Source organism: Bufo bufo, chromosome 9 (assembly GCF_905171765.1).
Source record: "Bufo bufo chromosome 9, aBufBuf1.1, whole genome shotgun sequence".
Taxonomy (NCBI): domain Eukaryota; kingdom Metazoa; phylum Chordata; class Amphibia; order Anura; family Bufonidae; genus Bufo; species Bufo bufo.
In genome coordinates, this window is record NC_053397.1 from 60,796,620 (window position 1) to 60,817,807 (window position 21,188).

General features: G+C 41.7%; 1 protein-coding gene across 2 annotated transcripts in view; it reads left to right on the plus strand.

The window, feature by feature from the left end:
* Nucleotides 1–21,188, plus strand: part of LOC120979409 — a 664,000-nt gene that overhangs the window by 556,720 nt on the left and 86,092 nt on the right. The window contains exon 5 of one of the 2 annotated variants that reach the window (XM_040408153.1): nucleotides 20,466–20,579. The exons of the other annotated variant lie outside the window; for it this stretch is intronic. Coding sequence (XP_040264087.1) covers nucleotides 20,466–20,538 — 73 coding nt within the window. The 3' untranslated portion in view covers nucleotides 20,539–20,579. Of the gene's footprint in view, nucleotides 1–20,465; nucleotides 20,580–21,188 lie in introns of those variants that run through there. 2 annotated transcript variants of the gene reach the window in all.

Genomic DNA, 21,188 nt, shown 5'->3' on the forward strand with positions numbered 1-21,188 from the left:
ACCTGGGTTCTGAGCCCAGCTGCCTATTTAAGGACAGCCAGGTGCTGCCAAAACCTGGATCGGCACTTAAAGTCCGGTATTTGACCACACCTGGCTATAAATCAGCCCAGCAGCACATGCTGGGAGGAAAATACCTGTTTTCTCAGACAAAACCTCTCACTGTGTCACAGTATATACACATAATAACATGCAGTTGCCCGAAAAAAGTGAGTGTGTGAATTCCAATATGATGACTTAATACACAAGTTACAAATATTTAGTTTTCAAACGAAATCCCCAATAGTTAATAATTACATATAACATGTATTCTTATACCAGACATATTGGTAACTCTTTAAAGTCCTCCTGTTTTATGGAATTCTGTATGGAAGGCTGGTAGGCTACACAAACTGATTGGCTTGTCAAGTTGTGGACATATTTTATGCAGTCAGTGAAATTTATGAAATGTTACAGTCTCAAAGAACAATAATGAAGCCTAACACCCTTCCATTTGACTGATTTACAACGTTGAGCTGTATTGTTCTGATGAATAGTATACAATACAGAACACCTCGAAAAATAAATGTGCATTTGAAAAACTTTTTCTCTCTCCTTGTAATGGAAGCCTGCACTGTTTAGATGCCATCACAGTGAGGATTTGAATTCTTAATATTAGAATGATATTGAGTCCTATCAGATAAGTGAGTCACTCTGACATAGTCCTAAGCCAGAAAGTTTTGGAGTTTTAGCATGGCTGTAATATAGATCCATGAAATTGCATAATGAGTCCATAGGGAATCTGTGATTTAAAGGGAAAAAAAGTGCCACATTCCATTAAAATGTATTGACATGATGTCCTTAAAGCAAATACAAAGTACCAAACATGCATGTGTTAAGTTGTGAATGGTAGAGAGAAGAAATCCACTGTCGGAAACCTCCACCTCACACCTCCCCACTCCCCCAATTCCTCTGGTGGGCAACTTCAAAAGGACCCTCCTGTCTATCCCCAAAATCTTGGATCGTGGACATGCTGCAGTAAAGTCCCGTGCAGCTACCTCTTATTTATCTAATAAAGATTGCACTGCATATCCAGCCTGCCTTGTTAATGATAGTGCGGTATTGAAGGTGATGCACAGCCAATAATAATGCAGACCCACTATGCAGTGCAATGCTGTGCCCCGAACTCCCCACATTGTCGTGTGGTTGTACCCTTAAAATCATGTCGATACAGATTTATTGCTTGTGGGCAGCACATCCTTTATTTAAACAGGGCTGTTGCCACCCATTAATGTTGTGTGCTCATTCACTGGTTGATGTGCAGTATTTTTACACATGACAATTGTTGGGAACAAGTGTTCATCAAGACTATATGAAACGGTCCTGACAAACATTAAGGGTACGGCCCCACATCATTGGGTCTTGATGCGTTTTTGGAATCCAAAAACCGAAGTATATCATAAAAAGACAGAAAGTATAAAGGACAGATAGGACTTTTCCTCTTTTTTTAAATTCACTCCTGATTTTGGCTTCAAAAACTGCATCAGGAACCTGACCATGTGTCCTTTTTCTAATGCTGAACGTGGTATAGACCTAGCTCTAGCTTGTCGACAGCTCATCTGGGTCTGCCGATTAACTCTGTGGGGGACATTTATCAATGCAAATGAAAACTGACTTGCCAATAGCAACCAATCCGATTCAACCTTTCTTTTTTCAGACCGCCTTTGGAAAGTGAATGGTGGAATCTGATTGGTTGCTATTGGCAAGTAAGCCAGTTTTCCTTTGCACCAGTTTTGATAAATCTTCCCCTGTACGATTATGGCCAAAGCACATTAGCCACAAATTTTATGACAATGCAATTGGGTTGATGGCTCCTAGGAAATATTGACCTTGATTCGGCACTACCCTACAGTATTATATCAGAGAGCCATAGACAAGCTGTGTGCTGCTGTGAGACACTAAGTAATGCTACTAGCAGTGTCAGACGGGTGTCTAGGGCCCAACAGTACAATTCAATCTGGGTGCCCATTGTACAGTCGTGACCAAAAGTTTTGAGAATGACAAAAATATTAGGTTTCACAAAGTTTGCTGCTAAACTGCTTTTAGATCTTTGTTTCAGTTGTTTCTGTGATGTAGAGAAATATAATTACACGCACTTCATACGTTTCAAAGGCTTTTATCGACAATTACATGACATTTATGCAAAGAGTCAGTATTTGCAGTGTTGGCCCTTCTTTTTCAGGACCTCTGCAATTCGACTGGGCATGCTCTCAATCAACTTCTGGGCCAATTCCTGACTGATAGCAACCCATTCTTTCATAATCACTTCTTGGAGTTTGTCAGAATTAGTGGGTTTTTGTTTGTCCACCCGCCTCTTGAGGATTGACCACAAGTTCTCAATGGGATTAAGATCTGGGGAGTTTCCAGGCCATGGACCCAAAATGTCAAAGTTTTTGTCCCCGAGCCACTTAGTTATCACTTTTGCCTTATGGCACGGTGCTCCATCGTGCTGGAAAATGCATTGTTCTTCACCAAACTGTTGTTGGATTGTTGGAAGAAGTTGCTGTTGGAGGGTGTTTTGGTACCATTCTTTATTCATGGCTGTGTTTTTGGTCAAAATTGTGAGTGAGCCCACTCCCTTGGATGAGAAGCAACCCCACACATGAATGGTCTCAGCATGCTATACTGTTGGCATGACACAGGACTGATGGTAGCGCTTACCTTTTCTTCTCCGGACAAGCCTTTTTCCAGATGCCCCAAACAATCGGATAGAGGCTTCATCTGAGAATATGACTTTGCCCCAGTCCTCAGCAGTCCATTCACCATACTTTCTGCAAAAGATCAATCTGTCCCTGATGTTTTTTTTTGGAGAGAAGTGGCTTCTTTGCTGGCCTTCTTGACACCAGGCCATCTTTCAAAAGTCTTCGCCTCACTGTGCGTGCAGATGTGCTCACACCTGCCTGCTGCCATTCCTGAGAAAGCTCTGCACTGGTGGCACTCCGATCCCGCAGCTGAATCTTCTTTAGGAGACGATCCTGGCACGTGCTGGACTTTCTTGGACACCCTGAAGCCTTCTTAACAAGAATTTAACCTCTTTCCTTGAAGTTCTTGATGATCCTATAAATTGTTGATTGAGGTGCAATCTTAGTAGCCACAATATCCTTGCCTATGAAGCCATTTTGTATGCAACGCAATGATGGCTGCACGCGTTTCTTTGCAGGTCACCATGGTTAACAATGGAAGAACAATGATTTCAAGCATCACCCTCCTTTTAACATGTCAAGTCTGCCATTTTAACCCAATCAGCCTGACATAATGATCTCCAGCCTTGTGCGCGTCAATATTCTCACCTGAGTTAACAAGACGATTACTGAAATGATCTCAGCAGGTCCTTTAATTACAGCAATGAAATGCAGTGGAAAGTTTTTTTTGGGATTAAGTTAATTTTCATGGCAAAGAAGGACTATGCAATTCATCTGATCACTCTTCATAACATTCTGGAGTATATGCAAATTGCTATTATATAAACTTAAGCAGCAACTTTTCCAATTTCCAATATTTATGTAATTCTCAAAACTTTTGGCCACGACTGTACAGCTACATTCAAAAACTACCTGCTCCCTCAGTGGCAGACAGAAAGATGCTACAAGGTGATGGATTATGGGGGGTCCCTACACCAACTTTGAGATGGTGGGTCCCTGAGAAAAGTTGATACTACCTGGTCTGTCTCTGTGCCCAGATGTAATCTCAGCCACCCGATACATCTATAATAATAAACTGGGTAGTTTGTTACATAATCTACCCACTTTTCCATATGGACATAGACTGGTCTATCTGTATGTAGTGCCGTCAGTGTACTGTGCCATGTGCCACTTGTGCAGAGTGTGGGAGGCTAGGGGTCCACATTTGTCACAGGCCCATTGGAGGATTCACCTGATTCCCTGTAGGCCAGTCCAAGCCTGGCTACTAGTGTACAATACCTCTATAATACTACATGTGTTTTAAAATGCCATTTCTTTTTTATTTGTACTCCAGACCCCATAAGGAAAAAAAAAACTGCTGTGTTCCTCCATTTAAAAGTGGAATTACAATATACGCTCTATGGGTGCTGTATTGCAGATTCATACAACAAGTATCCTTAATACGGCTGTATGCATGAGACCTTCCACCTTTAGCCAATAAAACAGTCAAAAAGGAGAAAAAAAGCAGCAGAACGTCATGAAAAATTTAATTTCCTTCTCTTTATTTCATTAGGTTGCCACCTTTTGCGAAAAGTAATGAAAAGCAAAATGGACGTATTGTGCGTTTTAATACATCCCAAAGAACGTGCCTGTATCTGAGCACTGCATTTAACGCGAAGCAGCAGCGACAAGTCGTCTTGTTAGTTCAAATGCAATCGTCATAAAATGTTTATCAGTTCAAAAGGTGGCAAACTCCGAGAGCAACTAAACAGCCCCACTTAACATAATGAGCTTTATTTGCAAACAAGTCTTAATAAGAAGTTACCACCCAGTTAAATCTTTAATGTTATATGTATAGTGGGCCATACACCATCTGCTGCTTGTGTGGGTGTAGACACGTGTTTTTTTTGTTTTTTCTATGTATGTATGTATTATGCATTTGTATATTTTAGGACATCCTACATAGCAAAACGTAGGCAGCTCCCTGTACATGGGTGCACTTTTACGAGTGTATTTAAAATACACTATCCACTTAAATTAATGAAGCGCCACAAAAATTTTAATAACCTTCAATTTTCTCTAATGTCTTACCATACCTACCTGCGGAGAACTTCAACTGAAAATAGCCTGGGCAACGTAATGCACATGTACGCCCAGTGCTACTTCTCAGCAGGCTCTTTATTTAATTTCAATTAAACTCACAACATTAATTGTTCAGCTTTCCGTTCTGTACCCACCTCTTGCTCCCCTACGGTCTGCAACAGGTTTGACGCTGGAGCTGAAACTAATGACTATGTAAACTCCTCATCAGAAACAGGAGGCCCGTGGAATATGTGACATTTTTATCACCTTGTTCCGACTTCCGTTTTCAATAAAAGCACAAATTGGAAATAAAGCCTGGGGTCTGCTTAATCATTAGTAAATTAAGAATCTGTTTTTAATATCCCCTAACTTGTAAATAATGTATTAATTGAGTGGCTTGAACGCTGGAAAGTCTGCTAAATGTGTAATGAAAGTAGTTTGCTATTATTGGAGGATGCATACCAAATGCAGCAAATTCAATAAGCCAGTTGTTGTTTGTGAAAATGGTGATATAATTAGCAGGCACCTGCAGCTGTTTTTCCGAAGCTGAACAACGGGCCTGAAATGTGTACAAAGTGGATCTGGATGTCACGACGTGATGAACAGGTTTAATTTTTTTTTCCTTTACCTTTTTAAAAATTAAACAAAGTGGAATATCTTGTCACTTGATAAAAGACCAGTGTTCCATCTACCCCGGAAAGATTAAACTTAGGATCACTTTCCCATTGTAAGATGCACTTTAATTTTCTTCCTTCTCTTTTTCAATTAAAATGAGATTTGTTTTTTGTATGTACACTCTACAGTCTGGAACCATATTAAACCGCACTCAAATGGGCTTATTTGAACTGTAAATTAGTCTTTACGTTGTTTTTGTTTGTTTCTAAACACAGAGGTCATATTTTTGCTGTGTATGAATGAGAGAACAAGTTTTTTTTCTTGTTGCTCAATTTAGGGGGTTACTGGCTTTCCTTAAGGAGACCAGCCATCATGTATGGAGACTTGGTGGCAATGCTCCATGGAAAAATAAGACATCAATATGTATCTCCCAGGGAAAGAGAACCATCTTGCTAGCAGCACCTTGTCGCTCAAATAAGTCCTCTTGCACATGGAAGAATTGTGTGCGTGGAGCCTGCAGAGCAGCAATTCCCTCTGGTTGTACTACAGAACCATAGGCCCAGATTTACGAAGCCTGTTGATGGCATAAACTTAGGCTTTCTAGAGCTGCACCATATTTATCACAATGGATCAGGACCATAGGAACACTGGCCCAGATTTACTAAGCCTGTTGATGGCATGAATTTAGGCTGTCTAGACTTGCACCAGATTTATCACAGTGGCTCAGGTTGGATGATAAATCTGGTGCATGGATAGGCACTTTTCTCTTACTCCACACCAGGGGCAGAATGTCCATAGACTTTACAGGGAATTTTCCTGGTGGGCGACTGTCCATAGGGCCACCAGAGCCTTCCTTACTGCCGGTGGCTGCGTACATACTACTGGGGCACTATAGGGGTCATTATTAGAGGAAGTTCAGGCAGCCTGCTAAAGGTAAGGCTGGATTGGTGCTGTGGCTGTATCTCACCTCCTAAGCCCCATGCTCCATATCTTAATTAGAGACAATTAGGGGAGGAGAACAGAATGTGGCAGCTATTGATGGCCACCATAGAGGGACAAGCTTGTGGGGAGGTATTCTGTGCTGCATTGTGGTATTTGGTTTTGTGGGATGGTATTCTGTTTGGCGCTATGGTATTGTTGAACTTGCAAATTTGTATTGGTACCATCTACTTTTGTTGGTCTGCCTTCTGTCAATTTGGACCCACCTACAACAATGAGGCTGCTGTTAAGTTTTTTCCATGGCCACTTTAAGTTCCCAGTCAACTCTTGCTCCATATCAACTATTGGTTGGCTTAATTCAAGACAGATTTAGCACAAAATGGCACATCTTAGGGCCTGGTCCATTTCCTTTAAAGCTTTGCCCACTTTCTGATATGTCCCTCCCCTTTTGAGCATGTTATAAAAAGTGTATAAAACCTAGATGCACCAAATTGTGTCATTTTGTGCCACTTTTTAAGACCTTTTTGATGCAGATTAATAAATGTAGGCTGCCTTATGGTGCTTTTGCAACGGACTGTATTACAGAGATGTTATTACTCCAAATATTGCTTCTAATAGGGGCACACATAAATTACACATGGGGGGGAGTTGGGATTTGGAGGGTAATGACTGATCAGACAATCACTGGCCGAGTCAAGTCACCTCTGCAGCCACCTTTGCAGTCACCTCTGCAGCCAGTGACTGGCTGAGCAATCATTTCCTGTGTGTCAAGAGGCATAAAGAAGTAGACACTGACAGGGGACTGGGACACATAGGAACGGAAGCTGTGGGGAACTAGTGAGGTATGATTTTTATTTTATTTTTGCACCATTCTGGTACCATCCATGTTGAACTGTTGGACTCTAATGTGGCCATCCACTATTGAAAAATGGCAATATTTTGTTTGTGACATGCCATCTCATGTATATGTGAAACATGTTCGCAATGTATGATATGCTGTTCATTATGCCTTATGTCACTGCGAGAGGTCAGCATGGCACTAGATATGGTGTGCAACATTGTGGGTTAAATGCCCTTAGTAATTATTCCAGGCTAAAAATGTATATTGAGTGGTGACATCACAGGTTATCTTAGAACCTGGGATAATGCCCATGTGAGCCATATATACTCTGAAAGGAAGTCTATAGATGTTATAAATGTTTGCAACTGTGCTGTAATTTATGTAAAATGCACTATATATGTTGAGAAACTGTATGGTAAACTGTTGGCATGTGCCTGAAAATAATTGCCATGCAAGCCGCAACACTGGGCTGAATCAGAGGTTAGTGTCACGTTAACATTGTTGCCATGCTACTTCCTATAATGCAAAAACAGAGGTACATAGGAGGACTTTGTGGTAGAATGCAGACAATGCTGCAATAACAGATCTAGAGATGACCAGCCTCACTATGTGGTAGTTAGCTACCAAGTGGAAGTGAGTGATGCTTGCAATCTGGAAAAATTGGAGAAGCAACACCATAAGCAGAGGTGGAGCATTGAGCAGAGGTAGCCAACCATAGCAGCACTTAGCCTTGCACCCACAAGTATTCAAATGACCTGTGATAGACCGGGTCAGAAGGAATAGATCAGCCAGCTTGACGCAGAGAGAAACTCCTGTGTTTAGAGAACAGCTACCAGACTTAATAATAGACAGTGAGTATATACAGATAGCTGTGACAGTCATGCCTAAGGACTGTGAACTTGTATGTTCCAAATGGAGATGAACTGCAGCGTGTGCTCACACCTGTATAGAGTGTGAGCTGGGGCCTATACCAAGAAGCATAGCCATCTTGATTTCTGCCTCTAAAAAATTATCCTAGCTAAGGTAAGTCCATACTTATCCTAGCCTCCATACACGCTCTGTTATAAATCAGATTATGTAATCTGAGAAATCTGGGCATCTGAAAGGAATTAGGATATCCTGTGACTTCCCTGCTGCTCCGTATGCATATAGCTAATGTAGTGTTGGGTAGGGTTGAGCGAACCCGAACTGTAAAGTTCAGGTTCGTACCAAACTTTAGGATTTTTGGACCCTGGACCCGAACCCGAACCCGAACATTTCTGTAAAAGTTCGGGTTTGGTGTTCGGCGATTTCTTGGCGCTTTTTGAAAGGATGCAGAGTTGTTTTATTCTGCTATAAAAAAAACCACCCATTTAGGGCAAGATCCTAAATTTGAGAAATATGAGGAGAGCATCAAATAAGGGACGTGGCCCTGGTCGTGGTGCTGCTGGTGGAGCTCCTGTTGCAGGGAGAGGACGTGGTCGATCTGTGCCAGCTACACGCACAAGTGAAACACCTTCCTCAGGTGCGAGTAGGCGACAGAACCTGCAGCAGTATTTGGTCGGGCCTAATGCGGCTCTACGAATGGTGAGGCCGGAACAAGTACAGGCGATAGTAGATTGGGTTGCTGACAGAGCCTCCAGTTCCTTCACATTGTCTCCCACCCAGTCTCCTGCTGAAAGATTAGAGTTGGCACCTGCAGCCAATGTCCATCAGTCTTTCACCTCACCCCCTTGCAAATCAGCCAAGCAGTCTGAGCCCCAAGTCATACAGCAGTCTCTTCTGCTTTTTGATGACTGTTAGCAGGGTTTCCCAGGGCTATCCACCTAGCCCTGCACCAGAAGTTGAAGAGATTGAGTGCACCGATGCCCAACCACTTATGTTTCAAGATGATTACATAGGAGGACCATTGCAGCATGTCTCGGATGATGACGAAACACAGGTGCCAACTGCTGTGGCTTTTAAAAGTGTACAGACCAACAAGGAGGGCAGGGGTGAAGACTGGGTGGAAGATGATGTGGAGGACGATGAGGTCTTTGACCCCACATGGAATCAAGGTCATGCGAGTGACCTGTGTAGTTTGGAGGCAGAGACAGTGGTCGCACAGAGCCACCAGCATAGCAGAAGAGGGAGCAGGGTGCAAAAGCGGAGCGGCCGTCCTCTAGACAGTACGCCTGCTACTGCCCACCGCAGCAAGAGACCGAGCACACCAAAGCCAGATCCAAGGAGCTCCCTGGAGTGGCAGTTCTTCAGACAATGTGCTGACGACAAGACACGAGTGGTTTGCACGCTGTGCAAGCAGAGCCTGAAGGGAAGCATAAACGTTCTCAACCTGAGCACAACCTGCATGACCAGGCATTTAAGGGCAAAGCATGAGCTGCAGTGGAGTAGACACCCCAAAAACCAAGAAAGGTCTCTGGCTCCTCCTGCTTCCTCTTCTGCTGCAGTCTCGGCCTCTTCATCCACCTCTGGAGTGACAGTGCCACTTGCCACCCCGCAAACAGAGGATCTGCCAGCAACACCACCATCTGGGTCACCAAGCATCTCCACAATGTCCCACGAAAGCGTTCAGCTCTCCATCTCCCAAACACTGGAGCGGAAGAGGAAGTACCCCCCTACCCACCCGTGATCCCTGGCCCTGAAAGCCAGCATTTCAAAATTACTGGCCTTTGCAATGCTGTCATTCCGTCTGGTGGAGACAGAGACTTTTAAAAGCCTTATGGCGGTGGCTGTCTTACAGTATGTCGTGCCCAGCCGCCACTACTTTTCCAGGCGTGCCATCCCTTCCCTGCACAACCAAGTTGGGAACAAAATCAGGTGTGGATTGCGCAACGCCATCTGTGGCAAGGTGCACCTCACTACGGATACGTGGAACAGTAAGCACAGTCAGGGACGTTATATCTGGGTAAATGCAGTGGTGGCTGGGCCTGAGGCGGATAGCAGTTTGCCGCATGTCCTTCCACCACCTAGGATTACAGGGCGCTTCAGTTTGCCTCCTGTTGCTTCCTACTCCGCTTACTCAGCCTCCACCGGCTCCTCATCCAGTCAGCATAATACCTTCACCACCAACTTCAGCACAGCCAAGGGTAAACGACAGTAGGCAGTTTTAAAACTTATCTGTTTGGGGGACAAACCGCGCAGAAGCTGTGGACGGGCCTTGAACAACAGACCGATGAGTGGTTGGTGCCAGTGAGCCTCAAGCCCGGCCTGGTGGTGTGTGAAATGGGCGAAATCTCGTAGCAGCTCTGGGACTAGCCAGTTTGACGCACATTCCTTCCCTGGCGCATGTGCTGAATTTGGTGTTGCAGAGAGTCCTTAAAAATTACCCCGATATGTCTGAGCTGCTGCATAAAGTGTGGGCCATCTGTGCACGTTTTCAGCGTTCTCACCCTTCTGCTTCTCGCCTGTCAGCGCTGCAGCGTAACTTCGGCCTTCCCGCTCACCGTCTCATATGCGACGTGCCCACAAGGTGGAACTCCATCTTGCACATGCTGGCCAGACTATGCGAGCAGCAGGCGATAGTGGAGTTTCAGCTGCAGCACGCACGGGTGAGTCGCTCGGCGGAACAGCACCACTTAACCACCAATGACTGGGCCTACATTCGAGACCTGTGTTCCTTGTTGGGCTGTTTCGAGTACTCCACCAACATGGCCAGTGCTGATAACGCCGTTCTCAGCGTTACTATCCCACTTCTATGCCTCCTTGAAAAAACACTGCTGGCGATGATGGAAGAGGATGTGGCACAGGCAGAGGAGGAGGAAGAGGTCGCCAACGCAGCTGGGGCACCGCCAGCACCTCAGAAGCAGGTGGCCAAATGTAGCATGGCCAAATTGTGGAAAAGCTTTGTCAGCATGCCATAACAATCAGCACCACCAGCTGATATGGAACGTCTTAGCAGGAGGCAGCATTACACCAACATGGTGGAGTAGTATGTGTGCACACGCCTACACGTACTGAATGATGGGTCTGCCCCCTTCAACTTCTGGGTCTCCAAATTGGGCACATGGCCTGAGCTTGCCCTTTAGCCTTGGAGGTGCTGGTCTGCCCTGCAGCCAGTGTATTATCTGAAGGTGTGTTTAGCATGGCAGGGGGCGTTATCACAGACAAGCGCAGCCGCCTGTCCACAGCCAATGTGGACAAGCTCACGTTCATTAAAATGAACCAGGCATGGATCCCACAGGACTTGTCTGTACCTTGTGCAGAATAGACATGTATACCGTCCTTAACCAGCCATTGTTATACTACAGCGCAATTGCTCATTCTTGTATTTTGGATATTTCACACTCTTTTGGAGTGTACCCTAATAAAAATAAAAAAATTAAACCAAAAACCAGTGTTGGCTACCTCGTCCTCCTTCACCGCTACTTCCACCTACACCGCCTCCTCAAACTCCTACTCCATATGGACCTCCACCTCATAAATCTATTTTTTTTTTTATTTGTACTTTTATTTTATTTTATGTCATTTCACTAATTTGTCTGTTACATTTTCTGGGGAAATTCACAAATTTCTGGCTGTGATATACCACTGCTCTACTTAGTAGACAGGTAAAAAAAAAATCAATAATTTGTCTGTTACATTTTTGGGTGAAATTCACCAATTTTTGGCTGTTCTATACCTCTGCTCTTCCTAGTTGACAGCTTAATAAATTTCACAAATTTTTCTGTTACATTCTTGGGTTGACATTTAACAATTTTTGCCGTGAATAAACCCCTGCTCTTAGATTTCCAATTGGATTGTAAACATCACGGGGACGTGCGACATGGTGGGGAAGTTTGCTTGCACACGCCTACACGAACTGACTGAACGAACTGGTCTGCCCCCTGCAATTTCTGGGTCTCCAAATTGGGCACATGGCCTGAGCTTGCCCTTTACGCCTTGGAGAGGCTGGCCTGCCCTGCAGCCAGTGTATTGTCTGAACGTGTGTTTAGCACGACTGGAGGGGGTTATCACAGGTTATATTTCCCAATGTTTTGGGGTGTACCCTAATTTAAAAAATAAATTTAAAACCAAAAAGCAGTGTAGGCTACCTCCTCCACCGCCGCTTCCACCTACACCGCCACATCCACCGCCTCCTCAACCTCCTACTCCATATGGACCTCGTCCTCCTAGATCAAGATTATTATTTTTTATTTTTACATATTTTGTTATTTAACGTCATTTCCCTAGCCACATTTGTTTGCAGAGCACTTGCCATGCTCTTAACAACATTTTCATTTTGATGCCATTTGCAGCCCTCTAGCCCTTTCCATTACATTTTTACAGCCATTTTAGTGCTCAAAAGTTTGGGTACCCATTAACTTCAATGGGGTTCGGGCTCAAGTTCGGGTCCTGAACTCGATTTTTTTTGGTGAAGTTCGGCCGAACCTGTCGAACCTGAACATCCAGGTGTCCACTCAACTCTATTACTCTTAGGTAAAATTGGATACTACTTTAAATGTTTCTTCTAATGTATTGTATTTTTGTATGAATGAAAATGCATGTCATGTCTTTAGATTACACCACGCAACAAAAAAAATATTTTTGTCTGCTACTTGGCAAAAACCATTTGTCCTATACTAAATCGAGTATGCGGATTACAAATCCAAAGTCAGAGATGTTGTAACAAGTCACAAAATTTTGCTATGCTTAAGTATGCCTAAATAAAGTACTTGGAAAGCATTGAATAATTTTGAACAGAACGAGTTTTACTCCAACAATTACCTGATCTACATCAAATTTTGCATAGTATACAGTGTATGAAAATGTAATGGAATAAAAAATTTCAAAAAGACTTGTTTGTCTATTTAAGTCTCACTTGAGCAAGGCCCAGTACTGTTAAAAGTGCTTCAGGCATCTGCTTTTGCGTTTGTGAATGGTCATATTTTCCCGTTGCAAAAACCAGCAGTAGTCCCCCATCATATTGGGATTCCAGCGACCTTGATACCTGTTATTCATTGTAGAAATATCTTTATGGAACTGCTTTCCATGTTCGTCACGAACGTGTCCCAAATTGGGTGGGAAAAAGTCAAGATGGGAATGTAAGAAATGTACTTTCAATCACATTCGGCGGCCAAGTTGTTTATATGCTGTAAGCATGTTGTCTGCTAATTCAGCATAGTTTGCAGCTCGTCTGTTCCCAAGGAAGTTCTGCACTACTAGCACAAATGCATCCGAAGCTGCAAGACGCACTCGCTTTGTCAGATTCTTGGCTGATCATAAGTAGTGTATTTGCCACATATGTATCAGAAATTGTCTGGATCGTTAACACATTTGCGTTTATCCATCTTAAGTTTGAAAACTGATAGCACTATAACAGATCACTTTATCAAAATCTGTCCAGCTTGCCTTATATACTTACTGCTGACATCAGCCTGAGTGCGTCCGAACAGGTCTGGACAAGGCCATTGGAATATCTCCAATGTAATACATTATTATTATAACTGAATAGGCTTTGCATGTATAACTTAAAAACTAGACGTGTCAGGCAAATTCCAAGTTCATATTTGGAACCAATGCACTCATTTTAGTATAAATCAAATGTTTTTCTCTCTAGCAAAATCATTGTTGTGCGGTGTTATAGATATCTGTTCAGTTTCATAGACTTGAATATATTTGATGACAAAACTGTTGGTTGTTGATAATTGGTTATAGAGTGTGTTGAATCTGACATGGCATGTGGAATTTCGAGTTCTGCTCATGTCCTACATAAAGGCTAAAATGATTCTCAATACCCATAGTTTCTATTTTTGTAAACTAAACTAATAATAAAGTTCACCAGGCTCCATTAAAATCAAAGAGTTTACTTCTGGCTCTGCAAGTTGTTTATGGAAAATTACTTACTCTTTGATCTACTCTTCACAGATATTACCTAACATGAGCATTCTCCCTGTAGCCATTCATATTTAGTTGAGAATTTGATATAAACATTCCATTAAGCTGATAGAAATTCTAGTTCTATTTTGCTTAGATTTGCTTAATATTTCTTTTTATCTAGGATATGCTATTTTTTTTACCGGATTCAACCCATGATGAGAGTTGTTAGCAACAATCATTGTCGGGTACGAGAACAATTGGTCCCATCCAATGAAAATATGTACACGTTTCCTCGTGTCACATTTGTTAGAAGTATATAATTGGTTGTCATCAGGGTAAAAGTTGACCTGGAAGTAGATCTGTTGAGATTGTCTAAAAGGAGCTGTGAAAAGAGGACGACCTAGGACTGAACCCAAATGCAAAGGGAAGAAAAGAAATCCAGCAAATGATCCACTGCGCAAGGAAAAAAATTACTAATGCAAGTCCTATGGTAAGAAGCAGAGGGAGCCTGGAGACTTCTTTTGTTCTTTGACCATATGCTGAAATTGAAAGGAAAGGGATGGATATAATGGGCACTGGGAGAAAGTTTTATACCAATGCTTTCAATTTAGCTTTTAAAATACATAGCTGGGTCTTCAGCCCTGAGAACTGTGATAGGCATGTGCACTAGGCTGCCATGGGAGCAAAAAGTAAGTCATTGTGGAGTTCTGGATAGTGTAGGAATGAGTAAGGCTCTACTGTAGAAATAGATGGTAGTAAATGTGAAGCATGCTTCAAACTGCTTTGGGAGGTTCAGAGTGTAAGAGGGGATTCTAGCTTCATACCAATTTAACATTTATTTAACTCATGTTTATTGTACTTGTTTCTGTTTTATGTTGCTTGAATTCTTGAACCATTTTTGTCTGTATAAGGCACTGGAATTATAGGCATTTTAACTCCTTCAGCTACTATGATGTACCGGTACGTCATGGTGGCTGAGGTAATGTATGGAGTGAGCTGTTGCAGTGACAGGTGATGACTGGACTATACAGCAGGCACCGGGCTGCAATGACTAGGAATCGAGATCACACCGAACCCTGTAATTTAACCCCTCAGATGCTGCGATCAACACCAATCACAACATCTGTGAGGTAAGGCAGGGGTATGTGGCTCCTTTTACCTTTCAGTTGGAGCCCTGCAGTGAAATTCTGGGGCTCCGATTGGTTACTATGGCAGCCTTGAGTCTAAAGAGGCTTTCCAGGGCTCTCGTAGTAACCTCCCTGCTAATCTGTGCATGAGGCACAGCTCAGCAGGGAGCGTGTCAAAATCCCATTCACCCTAATAGAATCTCTGTCAAGGTGGATGGGACAAGGGATCAAAAAGGGGTTAAAAGCTTTTGATATAAAAGTAAAAAAAAAAAAAATTCTAAATGAAAATATTAAGTTTAAATCATCCCCTTTCCTAATTTTACATGTATAAAAATAATGAAAAATACACATCAGGTATCACCACATCCAAAAATGTCTGAACTATTTTTATTCTTTAAAATTTCTGTGCGGTAAATGCCATAATGGAAAAACTGACAATTCGCCAGTTTTTAGTCATCCCCCACCGAAAATAAATTCAGTGTGTGTTTTGCGGATCCACGGACCAGAATTGCGGACCTGTGAATGGACCCTAACAGTGTTCAAAAAGTTGTACGTACCAGAAAAATGGTACCAATAAAAACTACAGTTCGTCCTGCAAAAAACAAGTGTTGAAAAGTTAGAATGGGGTTAAATACAATCCTAGGTGATCCCAGAGTGTCCTACACAACATTTCTGGTCAAATTTATTCAGACCGAATTAAATCTGATGGTTAATTTAACTGAACAGGACCCGAAACACATTTTGGGATATTCACTCATCTCTAAGACCAGCTAACTAACCAAAACCACTTGCACAACCCCATGCTGTCACACATTTAATTGATCTGGAGGATGCTTTAAAGGGCTTGGCCACTTTCTGGCTACTGTTGATCAATGTGCTTGTAAGATGATTATATCGCACAATAATATAGTCTTTGTTGAAATTCTGCACCATTTTCTATATTTCATATTATATGCCCCTTTGGTTGCCACGTATTTTGTGCTGTCCACAGTGAGGTCCTGTCCATAAAATGGCTGCTGATGGAGGGTCATGCAACCTCCATGTGATGTCTCCTCTGTTCAAATACACTGCACCTGCCATCTGTATGTCTACTCTTGGGATTTTACTGCAGGTGCACTGTGTTATAATGCAGGAGACATCACATGGAGGTGATTTGCCTGGTCACATGGCCTTCCATGAGTGGTCATCATATGGACAAGACTTCTGTGTGGACACTACAGCACAGAGTGTTTCCCTAACAAGGGTACATGGCTTATGAAATATAGCAAATGGCACAGAATATCAACAAAGGCTTAACTAGTAATTGCCGACAATCATCGTAGATGCACATTGGTCGCAAGTAGCAAAAAAGTGGCCAACCCCTTCAACGGGCATGTACGGCACACACCTTTTTGAATGGTTTTAGGGGCACTAATAAATGGGTGCTATAGAATCTGCCACTCTGAAGTTCTCTAAGCATCTCATAAATGCTCTTGATTAAAGGGGTCTGTCTGATGAGATTCCCTGTAGGATGGGACGAACCCTTTAAAAATGGATTATGAATCTTTTTAGTCTTTCAAACCAAATAGTTTATCTGGCTTTATGATAAAATGTATTTAATTTCTCGTCACATTTTCAAGAAAGGAACCACAGGTGCAAATTAAAGTGAAAATCATTGTACAAAGTGCACCCATCATTTGACCTGTTAATTACAAAATGTAAAGAACCATAATTCCATTTCAATTCCAGAACAGAAGGACAATGTGTTTGCTCATTTAAACAATGTGCTATGAGTATTATTTAATTAAGATCTGGGGTGCAGCTGTTTTGAGAAAAGCTGTTTCATATGGCAAGTCTTGCTCCAATACAGATTTTATTTTTCTTTGTGTGTGCGGAGCGCACAGTACAAAAAGACTGAGATGCCAGGTGTGTGTACGGGGAATTTGGAGAGTTGCAAGCGCCAACGTACTCATCAGCGTAGTACAATAGGATATAGCATGCCAAATATAATATAACAAACTAATTAAACCTATTCCCTTGTAAAAGAGAAAGGTCATTGCTTGAAGGCATTTGCAGTATGAAATAAATTAAATTTGATTTGTAATCTGATTGCAAAAAGCTATTAAACACAAAGGTGCAGTCTTCCAGGTAAAGGTAAAGACAAACAACTTGGTTAATTGAAGTGCAATGCTGAGTGGGTGCATGTGTCGTTTTAATGGGGAAGTTCGTTTGCTTTTGTTTTTTTTTTGTTTTTTTCTGATTTAATGAATGAACAGGAGGGCATGAAATTACTTGTTTTCTTCCACATTTAGAGTATGCCTACATGGGACGTATATTTCTGCGCTAAAATCTGTGGCAATCCATTGCAAACTCGGCGTGATTACCTGTGAATTCTGTCATGTATTTTCGTGCATATTTGCTTCAGATCTCACCCTACGCATTGAAAAGGATGAAATCTGTGCCGAAAATATGCAACACCAACTGATATGCTGCAGCTTAAAAATCTGCAGGTCATTTTTTTTTGCAGATTCCATGTAGATTATTTTTCTGCAGCATATTGATGAGCTTTGGAAAACTCTTATCTGTTATTGTAACAACATGGTGGAAACTAATCAAATTTGACCTAAATTTGTGTCAACTCCAAATCCAAATATTTGCCAATTTCAGTTCGGACAACTTTTTTTTAAAAATGGACATTTTCCAAATTATAAGATAGAAAAAGTAGAGGTTCACATGACCTTGGGTGCTGTGTGTGTGTGTATATACTACTTCGGCAGGCATTTGTTGCCAAAATGAGGACATTTGTTTTTCAGTTTGTTTTTTAAAAAGTCTGTTGTGACTACTAGAACCCATGCCTTTTACCAATGCCATATATTGCTGTTACTTTAAGGATACTAATGCTGGATAGGCGTTAAAGAGCGTGAAATGAGTTGCATGCAGTCCTAGGAGACTCCAAAAGTCATCCACAACTTTTCAGGGCAACTGGAACAATTTTGATTTGGTTTGTTCAGTCCTAAATTGGGTTGCCCAACCAACTCACTCATCAGTAGCTTATATATACACTGCGTGCAGAATTATTAGGCAAATTAGTATTTTGACCACATCATCCTCTTTATGCATGTTGTCTTACTCCAAGCTGTATAGGCTCGAAAGCCTACTACCAATTAAGCATATTAGGTGATGTGCATCTCTGTAATGAGAAGGGGTGTGGTCTAATGACATCAACACCCTATATTAGGTGTGCATAATTATTAGGCAACTTCCTTTCCTTTGGCAAAATGGGTCAAAAGAAGGACTTGACAGGCTCAGAAAAGTCAAAAATAGTGAGATATCTTGCAGAGGGATGCAGCACTCTTAAAATTGCAAAGCTTCTGAAGCGTGATCATCGAACAATTAAGCGTTTCATTCAAAATAGTCAACAGGGTCGCAAGAAGCGTGTGGAAAAACCAAGGCGCAAAATAACTCCCATGAACTGAGAAAAGTCAAGCGTGCAGCTGCCAAGATGCCACTTGCCACCAGTTTGGCCATATTTCAGAGCTGCAACATCACTGGAGTGCCCAAAAGCACAAGGTGTGCAATACTCAGAGACATGGCCAAGGTAAGAAAGGCTGAAAGACGACCACCACTGAACAAGACACACAAGCTGAAACGTCAAGACTGGGCCAAGAAATATCTCAAGACTGATTTTTCTAAGGTTTTATGGACTGATGAAATGAGAGTGAGTCTTGATGGGCCAGATGGATGGGCCCGTGGCTGGATTGGTAAAGGGCAGAGAGCTCCAGTCCGACTCAGACACCAGCAAGGTGGAGGTGGAGTACTGGTTTGGGCTGGTATCATCAAAGATGAGCTTGTGGGGCCTTTTCGGGTTGAGGATGGAGTCAAGCTCAACTCCCAGTCCTACTGCCAGTTTCTGGAAGACACCTTCTTCAAGCAGTGGTACAGGAAGAAGTCTGCATCCTTCAAGAAAAATATGATTCTCATGCAGGACAATGCTCCATCACACGCGTCCAAGTACTCCACAGCGTGGCTGGCAAGAAAGGGTATAAAAGAAGAAAATCTAATGACATGGCCTCCTTGTTCACCTGATCTGAACCCCATTGAGAACCTGTGGTCCATCATCAAATGTGAGATTTACAAGGAGGGAAAACAGTACACCTCTCTGAACAGTGTCTGGGAGGCTGTGGTTGCTGCTGCACGCAATGTTGATGGTGAACAGATCAAAACACTGACAGAATCCATGGATGGCAGGCTTTTGAGTGTCCTTGCAAAGAAAGGTGGCTATATTGGTCACTGATTTGTTTTTGTTTTGTTTTTGAATGTCAGAAATGTATATTTGTGAATGTTGAGATGTTATATTGGTTTCACTGGTAAAAATAAATAATTGAAATGGGTATATATTTGTTTTTTGTTAAGTTGCCTAATAATTATGTACAGTAATAGTCACCTGCACACACAGATATCCCCCTAAAATAGCTAAAACTAAAAACAAACTAAAAACTACTTCCAAAAATATTCAGCTTTGATATTAATGAGTTTTTTGGGTTCATTGAGAACATGGTTGTTGTTCAATAATAAAATTAATCCTCAAAAATACAACTTGCCTAATAATTCTGCACTCCCTGTATATATGTGTGTGTGTGTATGTGTGTATGTATGTATGTAAACATTACATTTCCCCTGCAGACAACATATTCATCTTTCCCCCCTCCTACTTTTAATGTAAAAAGGGGCAAGATGGACTTAAGTGTAAAAGCTCAATAAACTGAAAAATAGATTTTTCAATTAGATTTAACCAATTATATTTATATTAACGTCTTTCCATACCTTTTGTCCAACGTCACAAAATGTTTGTGTCAAGAAGACGCCTGAGGTCAGCTAGCACTCCACAACCACTTCCTACTGCTGTAACTCTGAAGCTACATGACATCTTAACCTTTAAGAAACTGCTTCCAGTCAGCATTTAAAAACACCCAAATCTTATTTGACCTTTTGCAATTTGGTACAGATTTAGTGGAGAAAAAAAAATGACGTACCAACAAATTGTTTTCTAGCTATGGCCTTTTTAAAATGTTCATTGTGTACTGTATTTTTACTTTGCCTCTACCATATTATTTGAAACCAATCATTAATCATGAAAGATAAACACCTGTTTTTTATGATCTGGATTTTTAAATAGTTTTGCTTCATGCCTGTGACATTTAAAGCAGTCATTTTGCTGAAATGCAGATCAGATTTGTACTATAATATGCATGGAAGTTCATTTTTTTTTCTTGTAAATGTTACACTAGTCTCCAAGAGTGTGTGAATATGTACAATTGTATGTCTTTTCTCTCTTCACGATTACTACATATTCTGCATGGAGATTTAATTTTCCACATTTGCTTTTTGCATTGTGAATGTTGAGGCGTTCAAGAATGTGATGTTAACCCACTTGTTAATTGCTCCATATAGGAACTTAAAACTGCAGAAGCCTTGCTCTCATAAGATACATAATTTGTGGAGAAAAGTTGTCATGGCATGGTAAAATGAAGACCTTTTTAATAGATTTTCTTTTGTTTTTCATCTCTGAAAATTTTTCTTGTTGGATGTTATATGGAAAAAAAAAAAAGTTCATGGTGTCGTGAAACTTCCAAATCGCACTTTGCTGAGTGGGACAAAAACTCAGATGTCAAAAATGGGTAATAACAATCATGTTTACCTCTGCTACTTTTGATGTATGAAGTATGATAGACAACTTTGAGAGTTGGTTGTCCGAGGCTCTCTACCATTCCATCTCGAAGTATACCCAATGAGATTTTATGGGTGAATTCCTACAGCGCCCACGGCACTTTTTGAAATAGAGGGCATGGAGAGGGTGGGGGGCACATTTATCTTCCTTTACACCAGTTTTTTTGTTTCCAGCTGCAGTAGATTCTGTTTAGGCATTCTGTTTTGGAGAGTTTCTGCAGGATGTCAGAATAGCCTCCTAGAGCTGCTGTTTTGACGTGAACTGCCTCCCACCCACAAGTTTATCTCCTTTTTAAGCCTATAGCAGCCAATGACTCAGGGGTATTCTTTGCAGCATGAGAGTGCCTTGTTGTGCATGAAGATGAATATGCTTCTGAAGGCAAATTTCTTCTTTTTGTACTATGGAAAAGAAGTGGTCAGTCAGAAATTCTATCTACTTTGCTGAGG